The following is a 14,299-nucleotide window of genomic DNA, read 5'->3' on the forward strand; positions in this document are numbered from 1 at the left end:
TGCTAGGGGCCACAGGGATGTGCCGGCTGGGACAGGCAAGGGGCCAGGGTAGGTAGGGAGCCTGCCTTAGCCTTAGCCCCGCTGCACCACTGACTGGGAGCCACCCAAGGTAAGTGCCACCCAGCAGGAACACACACCCCTCACATCCTCCTGCACCCCAACCCTCTGCCCCAGCCCTGAGCCCCCTCCCAGAGCCAGCACCCCAAACCCCCTCCTGCACCCCAACCCTCTGCCTTAGCCCTGAGCTCCCTCCTGCACCCAAACTCCCTCCCAGATCTTGCACCCTGCACACTCTCCTGCATCCCAACCCCCTGCCCCAGGCTCAGCCCGGATCCCCCTCCCACACTCCGAACCCCTCGGCCCCAGCCCAGAGCCCACACCTCAACCCCTTGCCCCACCCCAGTGAAAGTGAGTGAGGGTGGAGGAGAGTGAGCTACAGAGGGAGGGGGGATGGAGTGAGTGGGGCAGGGCCTCGGAGAAGGGGCTGGCAGGAGCGGAGCCTTGGGGAAGGGGTAGGGCTGGGAGGGGGGCAAGGATGTTTAGATTAGACAGTTGGCAACCCTGTAGGCCTGGTGGTTTTATAAGATGCCAAATAAACCAAGATGGGCTGCTCATTTAAAAAACAAACATCTTGATTTATTTGCAAGACTTGTGCACTGCTCTGAAGGATTAGGCTGTGAAGAGGAAATGCATGTTTACAAACCTAAATGCTCTGATGGTGGTGAGGCCTTCAGCTGTTTCTGAGAAGTGACAGAGTAAAGGTAGTTGGGTGCTGTCATCAAGCTCCTGAAGGTCCCTGTGATCAAGAGAAACAAAACAAGAGGTGTATAAGAAGCAAGAACAGGTTAGGACTAAGAAGCAAATGAAATGCAAACATTTCAATGGATATTTTACTGTAGTTTTTTACTGTACACATTTTTATCAGGACTATACACCAATATATTTATATTAAAGAGGGGCTAGCACAGCAATCTCACATCTGTTAGAATTTTGAGGAAATTCTGGATTTAAGCCATCTTTACCATTCTGGCTTGAGGTCAAATCCAAACCTGGAAGGGATCTGTTTTCTAGTCCTATCTTGTTTCAGCCAAAATTTCACTGTAATGGCTAGTGTCATGATAGTCCCATCATTCAAGATGGTAGAAATCTTGGAGATTCATGGAATTCTCATGAGAGAAGTTTGTGAGATTCAGATGCCATTGAATCCGAATCCAAACTCTTGCCCTAAGTCTGATTCATCGTTGAACCTGAACCTCGAAACCTTTAGCCTAGCCTAGAAGTAAGCCAGATGTGAATACTGAAGGTAAAGTACATGGGGCTGTTTATCTATAAGAATCCACATCCACTGGCCAATAATTCTTCAGAAATGCCTTACAATGTTTGTTCTTACCGCTATATACTGAACATGAAAAACAATGCAGGAGTATAGACTTTTTGTTCTAGCACTGATGCTGCCATTTCAGTTGGGATGTATAGGGCATTTCTACAGAATTAATACCCTCTTCATTAGCCAGGCAGATTTTCTCAATCAGTCATTGAGTAATAATTCACTCAGCTAATCCATTTGAGGATATAGGCCTACAAATCCAATCTCTTGCAACTAGAATGTGTGCTCAAACATAGGGACAAATTTTGTCCTCAGACACACATAAAACTCCCACTGTAGTAAATGGAATAGCATGTGAATGGAAGGACAGACTATGGGTCACAGCATTTGATATTTACCCTCCTTAATAAAATTGTACTGTGTTGGTACATTTTGATATATAATCTATCTCTTACTTACCAGTACTGAATGTTACTCCATGGAGAGATGAATTTGATGCTTGTATTTGGATGATATATATACTGCAGTATGACCAATTTATGATGGAAAATATAAAGTAATTTTTGGGGAATGTAGTGGTAAACATTATACGGGGTGAAAGTGTTATGGGAAATATCAAAAATATTTGTGTTCCTAAAAGTTAATAGAAAAGGAGTACTTGTGGCACCTTAGAGACTAACCAATTTATCTGAGCATAAGCTTTCGTGAGCTACAGCTCACTTCATCGGATGCATACTGTGGAAAGTACAGCAGATCTTTTTATACACACAAACCATGAAAAAATGGGTGTTTACCACTACAAAAGGTTTTCTCTCCCCCCACCCCACTCTTCTGCTGGTAATAGCTTATCTAAAGTGATCACTCTCCTTACAGTGTGTATGATAATCAAGTTGGGCCATTTCCAGCACAAATCCAGGTTTTCTCCACCCCCCCCCCCACCCCGCCCTACACAAACCCACTCTCCTGTTGGTAATAGCTTATCTAAAGTGATCACTCTCACAATGTGTATGATAATCAAGGTGGGCCATTTCCAGCACAAATCCAGGGTTTAACAAGAACGTCTGGGGGGGGGGGGGGAAATAAGGAAAAAACAAGGGGAAATAGGTTCCCTTGCATAATGACTTAGCCACTCCCAGTCTCTATTCAAGCCTAAGTTAATTGTATCCAATTTGCAAATGAATTCCAATTCAACAGTCTCTCGCTGGAGTCTGGATTTGAAGTTTTTCTGTTGTAATATCGCAACTTTCATGTCTGTAATCGCGTGACCAGAGAGATTGAAGTGTTCTCCGACTGGTTTATGAATGTTATAATTCTTGACATCTGATTTGAGTCCATTTATTCTTTTACGTAGAGACTGTCCAGTTTGACCAATGTACATGGCAGAGGGGCATTGCTGGCACATGATGGCATATATCACATTGGTGGATGTGCAGGTGAATGAGCCTCTGATAGTGTGGCTGATAGTGTGGTTATTAGGCCCTGTGATGGTGTCCCCTGAATAGATATGTGGGCACAGTTGGCAACGGGCTTTGTTGCAAGGATAGGTTCCTGGGTTAGTGGTTCTGTTGTGTGGTATGTGGTTGCTGGTGAGTATTTGCTTCAGGTTGGGGGGCTGTCTGTAGGCAAGGACTGGGCTGTCTCCCAAGATTTGTGAGAGTGTTGGGTCATCCTTCAGGATAGGTTGTAGATCCCTAATAATGCACTGGAGGGGTTTTAGTTGGGGGCTGAAGGTGTTAATGGAGATCTTGTCCCTGGATAGGACTCCAACGTAAGTCCTGTTTGAATACACGCTCAGGCTATTCCTTCATAGTTTGTTTCACATGAATGACTTTTATAGATACAATAGTATTCCTCCAGCCTCATTTCTATTGTAAAGCACAAGAAAACAGATCTTCTAACTTGGGATTAAATGGAGTTCAAAGTATATAATAAAAAATGTCTATTGCTGACCCAAAGTTTCAGAAGTGTGCATGAAAAAGAATGTATAGTTATGTGGATGCCCACCATCTGCATCTGCAATGGCCAGTGAATATGCAAGGGTCAAGAGACTCAGGCACACAGTGTGCGTAACATCTCCCGTGCCAGTGCACAGGAACCAGGAGTGCATGTGGGAAAACTGGGTGCACTCAATATTGAAAATCTGGGCCAGCATGTGGTTTTGCTCCCTTATATAAAACTATGGGAAGAAACCAGAGCTTTGAATTGGACATGCACCATCCCACTTAATCCATTGCTTTATTTTTTTGAGGTAGGAATGGCCGAGTCATATCTTTCTATACTACAATGTTATATATTAATTTGAAACCACTATCACCACTAATTTGCTTGTCATTCTCAGCTAAGAATGCCATTTGAATTTACTGGAATCTTTAAAGAGGCTGGGGCATATCATGGAAAAGCAGTAGCCTCTCTGTAGCTAAAGTTGCTATCAAGTTCCATTATAAATTTTTATGGGGGCCTGGTACAAACACACAGTGAGTGACAGCCCTGGCCCAGAAGAGTTTAAATAAGATAAGGCAGACAAAGGGGAAAATGGGCACAGAGAGCTCAAGAGACTACTTCACACTCACACAGCAGGTCAGTGGCAGAGTTAGGAACGGAAGCCAGGTCTCTCTGTCCCCAGTCAAGTGCACTACCCACTAGACCACACGGTCTACACAATACCTATTTTAGTGCCTTTTACAACTTTGGCTTGGAAAATTGGTAGGGGAAGGGGAATGTTTCTGCAGTGTGTAATGGAAATTCATCAAATTGCTTTTGAATTACAGATCATTATAAATTTACCCTGATTCAAAAATTTGCTTTCAACATTTTCATATTGGTAATTCTCCTTGAAAACTCATGTGCTGCCTAAAACTGAAGAACATAGGTTAAAATTAATCAAAGTTATCATCAGTTTTTGTTGTGGATAATTTTGAGGCCCAGTCCTGCTCCACTGATTTTAGCAGGAGCTATTGGCTCTAAATTATGTCAATAAGAGCGTTTTGCCATTGAAAGAGACTGTTCCAGCTCTGAGTCTGAAATGCCTATGATTATCAACAGAACAGGTAGAGTATGCACAGTGACAGTTCAAACTTCCCACTACACTTCCCCACTGAGGTGCATAAATCTTGACCTGAAGTGACCATCAGGTCTTCACTTCTGTTCAGCTGTTGGCCATTTTGCTATGACTGACATCAAGGGCTGGAGCTAATCTGTGATTATGGTTTTTGTGACATAGATATCTAGCCACTAAGAAGCAGAGTAAGACAACCAACCAAGCACCTGAGCCCTGATTTGGGAAACTGCTGAAGCACATGCTTAAAATTAAAGCGTTTTCTTGAGTAAGAATGTTTTCCTAAAATGGGGTTGTAGTCTAGAATTGAAATAATGACTCCAGTGTGAAAAAGTTTCACATTTTATTACCAGTCTCCTGAGCAATTCAATTCTCCAAGCAAGTGTAATTTTAGGAAATTCTCAAAAAGCATACTGACAAGTTTCAGAGTAGCAGCCGCGTTAGTCTGTATCCACAAAAAGAACAAGAGTACTTGTGGCACCTTAGAGACTAACCAGTTTATTTGAGCATAAGTATAAGTTTGTTAGTCTCTAAGGTGCCACAAGTACTCTTGTTCTTTTTTCAAAAAGCATAATCTTAAGAGACAGTCAGCATTTTCTGAAATGTATTAAATGTTGCTGAAAAGTGGACAAGGTTTTCTGCGGAAAGTTTTTCCATTTTTCAATCATCTCTATTGCAGGTTAAAAATTTTCAAACATTTAATTGAAAAACAGAAACATTTATCAGTGGAATTTATCAAGGAAATTATTTTCCATTCTTGACTAGCTTTATTTATAGTCTAGGATAAATCATAAATACAGGGGTTTTAAAAGAAATGTACATGGCAACTTTCTAATACCTACTTGGAAGCCACTCTGAAGTATTTCTGGATGAAATAAAAGGCTACCCCAAGAGGTACAAGAGCCACAAGGAACCACGGAGTGGCGTACGAGATCATTCCGATAGCCGACAGGCAGAGCAAAGTGGACCGGGTGAGAGACTCCAGAGTAGGGGGAATGTGCTATTCCAGAAATAAGATAAAAACATGTATTAGACCGACCTCAGGAATATGGCAACTATATACTCTCCATGCGTGATGAGTGGGGCTGGTCTGTAGCCATTCTGCTGGCCCTTCCCCACTGGGAATCCCCTTTATGCCAGAGGAATTTCCAAGGGCTTTTCTATTTCTATGAGCCTAGAGCCAGTGTACAGGGACTTCAGTGGAGGCCAGAATTAGGGCCATTGGGACTTGCTGATGCTCAGCATCTCCCAGGATCAAGGAGAAACAGGCAGTCTCTTCCCCTCATTATGAGACAAGAAAGGGAATCTTCTCTGTAAGATCTCAAATAACTTAGTAGTGCTTTGGAGTTCCCTGTTGTTCCATATAGGGTGTCCTGTTCTGAGAACCCTGCAATCACTCTCCTTTGTACATATGCCTCTAGATAAAACATTCACAATCACTTATCATCCAAGCATCTTGGTTCTCAGAAGTAGTGGAAGCTCCGCAAACAACTCTTCTGTTGAAATCTGTCCTTAGTTCACTATTATACACTACAACAGTGGTTCTCAAACTTTTGTACTGGTCACCCCTTTCACACAGCAAGCCTCTGAGTGCAACCCCCCCCCTTATGAATTAAAAACACTTCATAATATATTTAGCACCATTATAAATGCTGGAGGCAATGTGGGTTTGGGATGGAGCTGACAGCTCACGACCCCCCATGTAATAACCTCGCAACCCCCTGAGGGGTCCTGACCCCCACTTTGAGAACCCTTGCACTATAACTTTACATAGACTCATGCAGTTTAAGGCCAGAAGGCACCATTAGGTCTAGTCTGACATTCTGTATATCATAGACTATTAAATTTCACCCAGTTTCCCCTGTATTGAGCCCAATGATTTGAGTTTGGCTAAAGCATAACTTCCAGAAGGCACCCAGTCTTGATTTGAAACACCAAGAGATGGAGAATCCATCACTTTCCTTGTTAGATTATTCCAGCAGTTAATAACCTTCACTGTTAAAAACTTGTGCCTAATCTCTTGTTTGAATTTGTCTGGCTTCAGCTTCCAGCCATTGGTTCTTTTTGTGCCCTTCTCTGCTAGTATTACAGTGTTGCTTGACATTGCCATACACAGAAATAAAATCACTTCCCCACTCCTTCCTTCTCACTTCTCCCCTATTTATGCATCCAAGAATCACATTAGCTGTTTTTGCCACAGAATCACATTGGCAGCTCACGTTGAGTTGCTTACCCACTGAGCCCTCTATGAGCCCTCCATAAGCCCTTTCCAGAGTCATTGCTTTCCAGGATACAGTTCCCCTCATTCTCCATTCCTTGTTCCTAGATATATAACTTTACATTTGCTGTATTAAAAAGTATTTTGTTTGAATGGGCTCAGTATACCAAGTGATCAGGATCACTCTGTGACTGCCCTGTTCTCATTATTCACCACTCTGACAATCTTTGTGTCATTTGCAAGTTTCATCATCAGCGATTTTATAGTTAGTTCTATATCCTTGATGAAAATGGTCAATAGTGTCGGGCCTCATTCTAATCTCTGTAGAAGCCCACTACAAACAGCCCCATTCAGTGATGATTCCCCATTGCAGAGGTGCTGGAACAATTTGTATCATGGGGATGCTGAGAGCCATTGAACCAAACTGTAAACCCTGTATATAATGGAAATCACTTCAAACCAGGGAATGCAGCAGCACCCCCAGGACCACTAGTTCCAGCACCGATGCTCCAGCGACGGCTACTTTTTGAGATGTCAGTTAACTGGTTCTTCAGCATTTAATGTGAACATTATAGATATTGTCTAGTGCTAATTTTTAAGCAGAATGTCATGCAGTACTCAGTCAAATGTCTTACAAAAGTCTATTGCATCTATGCAGTTACTTTTATAAACCAAACTTCTAATCACATTAAAGGATGAAATCAGCTTTGCTAGACAAGAATTATTTTCCATCAAACCTTATTAAGTGGCATTAATTATATTCCTATCTTTTAATTCTTTATCACTTGAATCCAAGGCTTAAATTCAGCCTGAGCCCACCGAAGCAGAGCTCTGGTAAACATTTTCAAACCCGCAGAAGCCCTGGCACCTGCCTCAGGGCAGAAGCCTGAACCCTGGCGCTTCCCTCCCACCACAGGGCTGAAGTCCCTGAGCCCCGGCACCCAACCCCCTGCGGGGCTAAAGACCTTAGACATCCTGCAGCTGAAGACCGGAGCCCAGAATCAGGAGCGGGGCAGCGCCCTGGGAAATAATCTCTGAGAATTTAATCGCTGCTTGAATCTCCTATCAGTTTTTCCATTATTTTGCCCAACATTAATGTCAGGCTAGACAGCCTATAGTCGTGCGGCTAGCCCTTTTTGAATATTAGCACAAAATTAGCAGTATTACATTCTTCTGGAATTCCTTTGGTATTCCAAAATTTATTGAAATTAACCTAATCAAACTAGAAATCTCTTCAGCCCACTCTTTTAGGACTCTTGAGTGCAAGTTATTTGGGGCTGCAGATTTTAAAATGTTTATGCCTAGTAGATGTTGTTAGTTAGTAGTGGGCTGAAAGTAGTTAATCATCCTCATGTGATATGAATCCTTCTTTCCAAATATAGAACAGAAGTACTGATTGAATACAAATGGTGTATTTCTTCTCCAAAATGGTGGCATTAATTGGGCAAGACATTATAGAATAAATGGATCAATGTGCTCACCTGATCAATGATATTCGTATCAGCAGAGAAGCGATTTAGAATTAGCCCCAGGGGAGTTGTGTCAAAGAATCTATTGAACAAAACAGAAGCAAAAAACTATGTGAAGAGAAAGTCTGGTTCTGGAGAAATATCAACCTCAGTAAGAACTTAGGGCTACTGTCGAACCAGTCCCCTAGAAGCAGTTAGAAAATATGAAAACTATAATTTAGTCTTATACCTGAATTTGGAATGCCATCTAAATCTTATTTTAACTCCAAACTTTTAAGTCTCCTCTTCCACAACCCCCTGAAAAACTCTCAGTCCCCTTCTCTCAACTCCTCTATCCATCCTCTGGCTCCCTCAACTTGAAAGATTCATTGTAAAGTCCACCCTGCTGTCCTGGGTTAAGTTTCCAACTCCCGGGCTGGACAGGACAGTGTGTAACCTATTCACTCTTTATATGGGAACTGCAGTCACTGCTTGCATGCAATCACACCCTGGGCCAACCCACCCTCCGTGCTGGGCTATGTCAAGCTCATGCAGAACCTGTCTCTTTGGAGCATAAGAAATATGGTGTGTGTCCCCCACACACAAACTCCCACCTCTGTGCATTGGAACTGATGCATTTCCACCACACTGGGAACCTTCTGTGGCCCCAAAACCTCTAGATGAATTTCAAACTGTCTGAAAACTTTGTAACTTGAAATTACTTTCAGATGAAAACCACTGGGTATGAAAAGCAGGCAGAATCTGAAATTGTATGTTTTCCAGCCTGAAAGAGGGTAATTTCCTCAGCGTCTCAGCTGGCACTTTCAGATTCTGCGGGACTTGAGGGCTGTAGGGGAATGAGCTATGCTCTTCTCAGCACTAGCCACTGTGTTACACAGCAGGTGTTCTTTGGTAGATTGGCCTCTCAGCAGGAAAATCACTTTTGCTGTACCTGATTGGTCCGAGGATGATCTTATTGAGGAGATTGTGGTGAAGGTTCTTGGCTGCTGTGAGGCCCATCCACTCCACAGTCAGGGATGTGATGAGGCAAAGGATGATCCCTGCTCCACAAAGCATGCTGAACACAGCTACATGATAAGACTAATAATAATAATAAATTAATAATACCATTAATAATAAAAGGAGAAAAAAATTAACCTTGGAAATCCCCAAGGCAATGTTCTTCAGAGCTAACACCAGCTGATGTGTCAGACTCCAAAAGACTTCAATAATAATGGAACATGTGCTGCATGTTTAAATTAACGTGATTCTTTTTTTTTTAAAACATTATAAAAGGAGTTTTCCACCTATGGCCCCAATCCTGCAATTCCCTATATTTGGGTGCAGCAGATTTTCAGATTGGGGATTAATTTGGGGGCCTAATTTGTCTCAGGAAGATGCGTAATGAATCAAGTTCACTGCAGCTACTAAAGGTGAGTATGCTGCAAGGTCGTGAGTTGAGGATGTTCAGCACGTTGCAGGACTGGGCCCAAGGCTTGTGAATTAGATAGGTGAACAAGTTTGGATAAATGCAAAGGTCCCCAAAACTCAGACTGAAGTAAAACAGAACTTTTCAGGAATTAAGTTTGGATAACGTCAGAAAGAAAAAAAAACGTTAATTTCAAGCTCCACTGGAGGTCAGAGGGGCAGCTCCTCAGCTGGTCTAATTGGGCCATAATAATTTAGACCAGCTAAGGATCTGCCCTCTGGATTCTGCCTGGATATGAGAGGTACTGGAAATCTCATGAGAAAACTTTTACTACGTTTTCATAAGCATCTGAACTTTGGGATACTTCTTGAATCCAAATCACTGCCAGATCCTATTTAAATGGCAAAACTTTGGGTTAATTTCTCTGTTAGTATCAATGGGAACTGCTGTGTGATCAGCACTTTTGAAAATCTGGGTATTAATTTAGGTTGCTAAATGTGGATTTAGGAGCCTATTAGGCTCCAATTTTTGAAAATTTGAGTCCAAAGTTCTTCTACACTCAAACAAGTTTTAGTTTCAGTTTGACATTTGGATTAAGATTTATATTGGTTTTTAAATTAGATTAACCAATTCACCCATCTTATTTAACAATTGATGTTATAGTATCTATATTAGCTACATTCCCAATCTAACTGGTTACTAGGTTAACATAGGGTTATTTTTCAATTATTTGAGAATATTTTTGCCTGACAAGCTGTAAATTATGGCCAACCTTGTTTGAGCGTTGAGGGTCTGCGGAATCCCCTGTTTTATTTCCATTCTCCATGGATGTCCATCTTGCCAGCCAGTAATCTATGGCTACAATGACTGAGTGTTTCAAGAGCTTGGAGAAAATCATCAGAAACAGTAAGAAAAATCCTCCAGAGGTAAGATATCTCCAGCAGGTTTTCCACGGCATCTTTGTTCTAAGCCGCATTACTGTTGACATGTTATCATCATCATCTTCCTCCTCTTCTTCCTCTGTGATTCAGAGATTTGACCAAATCAGTTAGATTTTATTCAGTACCACACGGACAATCATTCATGTTGTGAGTGGGGATGGTTGACATTTTTTGAATGTTGACATTTGGATGATAATTTCACATTTTTAATTAAAAAACAGCAACACTTTTAGATATGTTTTGTGACTGTTCTTTCTTTTCTTCCACCAACTCTACAGCTTGTTAACATTTTTTGAATTTTTGAAAATAAGAAAAGGGGAAATGCCCTCACAAAATCATGTTTTTTCCATCCCTTTCAGTTGACTAGCTCTAGTTTTGTTAATAATCCTTAAGGACAGGTCTACACTATGGGGCTAAGTTGACCTAAGTTATGCAACTCCAGCTACATGAATAACATAGCTGGAGTCAACGTAGCCTAGGTCAACCACGCTGGGTCGACAGGAGAAACTCTTCTGTCGACTTACCTTACACTTTTTGTTTCAGTGGAGTACCAGATACTCCAGGATAGCAATCTGTAATCGATTTAGTGGGTCTTCACTAGACCTGCTGAATTGAACCCCGATGGATAGATCACCACAGCATCGATCCATGGTAAGTGTAGACATGCCCTCAATAAATCATATCTTCAGTATGGAATGCATTCATAGAAATCAGACTAGTTTTAGGATTTCCAAAAGCTTTTCTGGTGTGTTCAGCTTGTCTTTACATTATCAGATGGGGAGTGAAGCTTTTATGGATTGTTTGGGAAGCTACAGACAACTTTGTCAAACATTCCATACAGAAGAGTTGCCTCGTGTTGCTTAGCAGGGCTCTTCCTTAACATTACCTGCAATCACTACAAACTTTATCTTCATAGAAGAGGACACTATCATGTGAAACCACATCACATTGCAACATGAGGTGATGGTTGTGCTCTGTTGTAACATGCTTATGTATCACAATATGCTGCTGTGAAAACATTGCATTGTGGAAATTTGAGACACAACAAGAGTATTGAAGCTCACAGTACTTCTATGCACACTTGAGGGGAATGTAGACCTGGAGTCTTCTGACAGAACTTTCTTTTGACTTGACAGCCCTGAACTGACAGTGTCTGAAGTACTTTAGTAATTCTGAATATTATGGAGAGTCACTAATTTATCTGAAATTTCATATGTTCTGAGGCACAGAGAGTTTAAATACTTTTTCAAGATCATACAGTGAGTGAATGTGAGAACCAGGATAACAAGGAACTAGAGCACAAAGTCCTGTTAAATGTTACCCTTGAAGTTATTGATATGTATTTTACCACCTTAACCAAGTGTTTTGTCTCAGAATTCTGGAGTTGTTGGATGCTGGTGTTCTGTTGGAATGTATAGTCATGTCTCCACAGGGCCTTCAATCCCCATTCTTTATGACTTACTGAAGGAAGAAGATATCTGTATCCAGGTTATAGGACTGGTCTATTGACATGGTATTACTGCTATATCCAAGAACTAGAAGTGTGGGAAGACCTTAGTTTTTCTGCCCTCAAGACCACTGGAGACTGTACATGTTAAAGAAGTGCTATGTTCAGCCTCTGGAACAAAGCAGTGGAGGGTATCACTAAACCACCAAGTCATAGTGCCATCATGAGCCTTAGAAAATACCCTATATACCTCAAGTAGCATAGCCAGATGAAACACTCTACAGGGATAAACAGCCCCACAAACAGAACTTATTAATTAGATAGTCAATCCAGTCAATAACTCTGCCAGTCTGTGAGTCCTTGACGTAAATCAATACTCCACTAAGCTTATGAAGCATTCAGTTAATCCCTTTATCTCTCTGGCACCATCCCACTGGCTGCCAGAACTGAATATTCCCCTGAGGGGCTCCCCAACATCCCAGAGGTGTTCTTGATAGGTCCTATTGCCAGCAGCCTATAACCCCCCAGGTAACTTTAAAAGTGACTCAGATCTGGATCACTGCCTCAAAAAATGTAGAAATTCGTGGAGACAAAAAGGTAACTTGGATGATGGGGCCACAAATACCTAGACAGATCCAGATCCCAAAATAGCAGACTAGGCTCCAGCTCTAATTTAAAAAAAAATCATGTTCTTCTTTAAAAGGATGTGCAAATAACTACAAGCTACTGTCAGGAGCCTGTGGGGGGTATCTCAATAGGCAGAATCAGTGGGGGCATTCATAACCATGTGACAAAACTGGAGCTAGAAGGCTAGATCCTCAGCTGGTGTAAAACAGCATAACACAGTGACTTCCATGGAGCTACGTCGATTAACAGTAGTTGAGGCTCTGGCCCAGAATTTCTCTATATATCTTTTTTTTTCCCATTTCTCTCTTACTATCTCCAGAAAATGCAGCATAGTAAATCTCTAGCTCTCCTCTATCCTTATTCCTGCACATTGTTTGCAAAACTCCATGAAGAATCCATTAAACAGCTCTAATTCTAAATAGCTCAAAGTATTGGACTTTCCACTCCTATTGCCCAAAAGAGTAAATGTCATCAACATCTTCATATCTCATTGCCAAGAACATTTAGCAATATCTTAAGAATGTGGCTACATGTGAATGATGCATGTTTATAGTCTACCCAGTGTAAAAAGATATAATGTACCTTCATCCTCATCTTCCAGTTGTGCTTTGGATTCTCTCGGGTACATTGCTCTTCTGAGAGTTTTTCTTTCCAAAGTAGTTTGGTCAGTTTCCATATCCTGTAACATTACATTAACTTGAGAGCCCAACCTACTGTGAGTGTCATTATTTTAGTGTAAGCAAGGTGATGCCAGAGACAATGGAAGTTCATTTGCATCTGAGTCCACAGGAAAAGCAAATTGAGGGAAGCATGAGGAAGACAGGATGGCATCAGCTTCCTGGAGCACAAGCAGCAGGGGAGAAAACATTACTTGGGGATACACTTCAGAAGAATATATTTCAAAGGTTTCATGCACTATAAAAAGAAGGGGAGAGAACCCCTTACCTATCTAACACTTAAGGGACAAAAGAGGAAAGCGCTCTTGAAATCTGTGAAAGGTGGATCCTTCAGCCATATGGGTTGAAGATTCTGAGAAATTGCCTGAAACCAGTATTGTAATCTGTTCAATTTAAGACTCTAAAAAGCATGTTTTACTTTTGTTTTATTTGTAACCATTTCTGTCTCTATTACTCTTGCTTAGTATCACTTAAATCTATGTTCTTATACCTATACTTACTTTTATTATAAACCATCTCAGTGCTGTGTATTAAGGTGAAGAATGTGTCCTCAGCTGGGCTAAGATGTTAGTATGTGTGTAGTGCCTCTCTGGAGATAGCAGACTTAATAATTTGTGTGAGAGTCCACTGAGAGCACTGCAAGGAGATGTCTCGGAGGAACTCAGGACCTGGGGTTCACTAAATGTTACCTGCGAGCACTGCTCCCTCTAAGCTATGCACATGTGTGCACGCACACAGATCCTAAACCCCGCGCACAAGGCGAAACACCGCATGCACAAAAATTTGCACAGAAGAAATTTTTTGCGTACATGGCTTGTCAAAAATTAGAGGGAACATTGCCTGCGAGGCAAGGATTAGACTGGAAGAACCTTGAGGAGTTTGCTGGTGAGGTGGATAGACTGGTATGGCAGAGAGCTGACACAGTTTAAGCTCCAGCAAAACTCTCTCTTGCTGAGACAGAGGGGTAACACAGAAGCCTATGTTTCTGGTCTCCCTGAAGAGCCCAGAACACCAAGTCACTGCACTCAAAATCCTCCCATGAGGTCTACTGATGTGCAGAATTCCACCCATCAATCAACCTGAGAGGAGAATTTCACCATAAATACATTAGAATGGACTCAGACATGGAT

The 14,299-nt window shown here is 41.7% G+C and overlaps 1 protein-coding gene across 8 annotated transcripts in view; it reads right to left on the minus strand.

The window, feature by feature from the left end:
* The window catches only part of ABCC9 (ATP binding cassette subfamily C member 9), a 136,167-nt gene that overhangs the window by 34,722 nt on the left and 87,146 nt on the right, over nucleotides 1-14,299 (minus strand). For all 8 annotated transcript variants that reach the window (XM_073318030.1, XM_073318019.1, XM_073318047.1 and 5 more), the window contains 6 exons: nucleotides 13,075-13,171; nucleotides 10,250-10,497; nucleotides 9,001-9,149; nucleotides 8,082-8,151; nucleotides 5,225-5,382; nucleotides 704-796 (listed from right to left, as the gene is read on the minus strand). In XM_073318030.1, the coding sequence (XP_073174131.1) occupies nucleotides 704-796; nucleotides 5,225-5,382; nucleotides 8,082-8,151; nucleotides 9,001-9,149; nucleotides 10,250-10,497; nucleotides 13,075-13,171 (815 nt within the window). The remainder of the gene's footprint in view (nucleotides 1-703; nucleotides 797-5,224; nucleotides 5,383-8,081; nucleotides 8,152-9,000; nucleotides 9,150-10,249; nucleotides 10,498-13,074; nucleotides 13,172-14,299) is intronic.

The sequence above is a fragment of the Lepidochelys kempii genome, chromosome 1 (assembly GCF_965140265.1).
Source record: "Lepidochelys kempii isolate rLepKem1 chromosome 1, rLepKem1.hap2, whole genome shotgun sequence".
In the NCBI taxonomy this organism is placed as follows: domain Eukaryota; kingdom Metazoa; phylum Chordata; order Testudines; family Cheloniidae; genus Lepidochelys; species Lepidochelys kempii.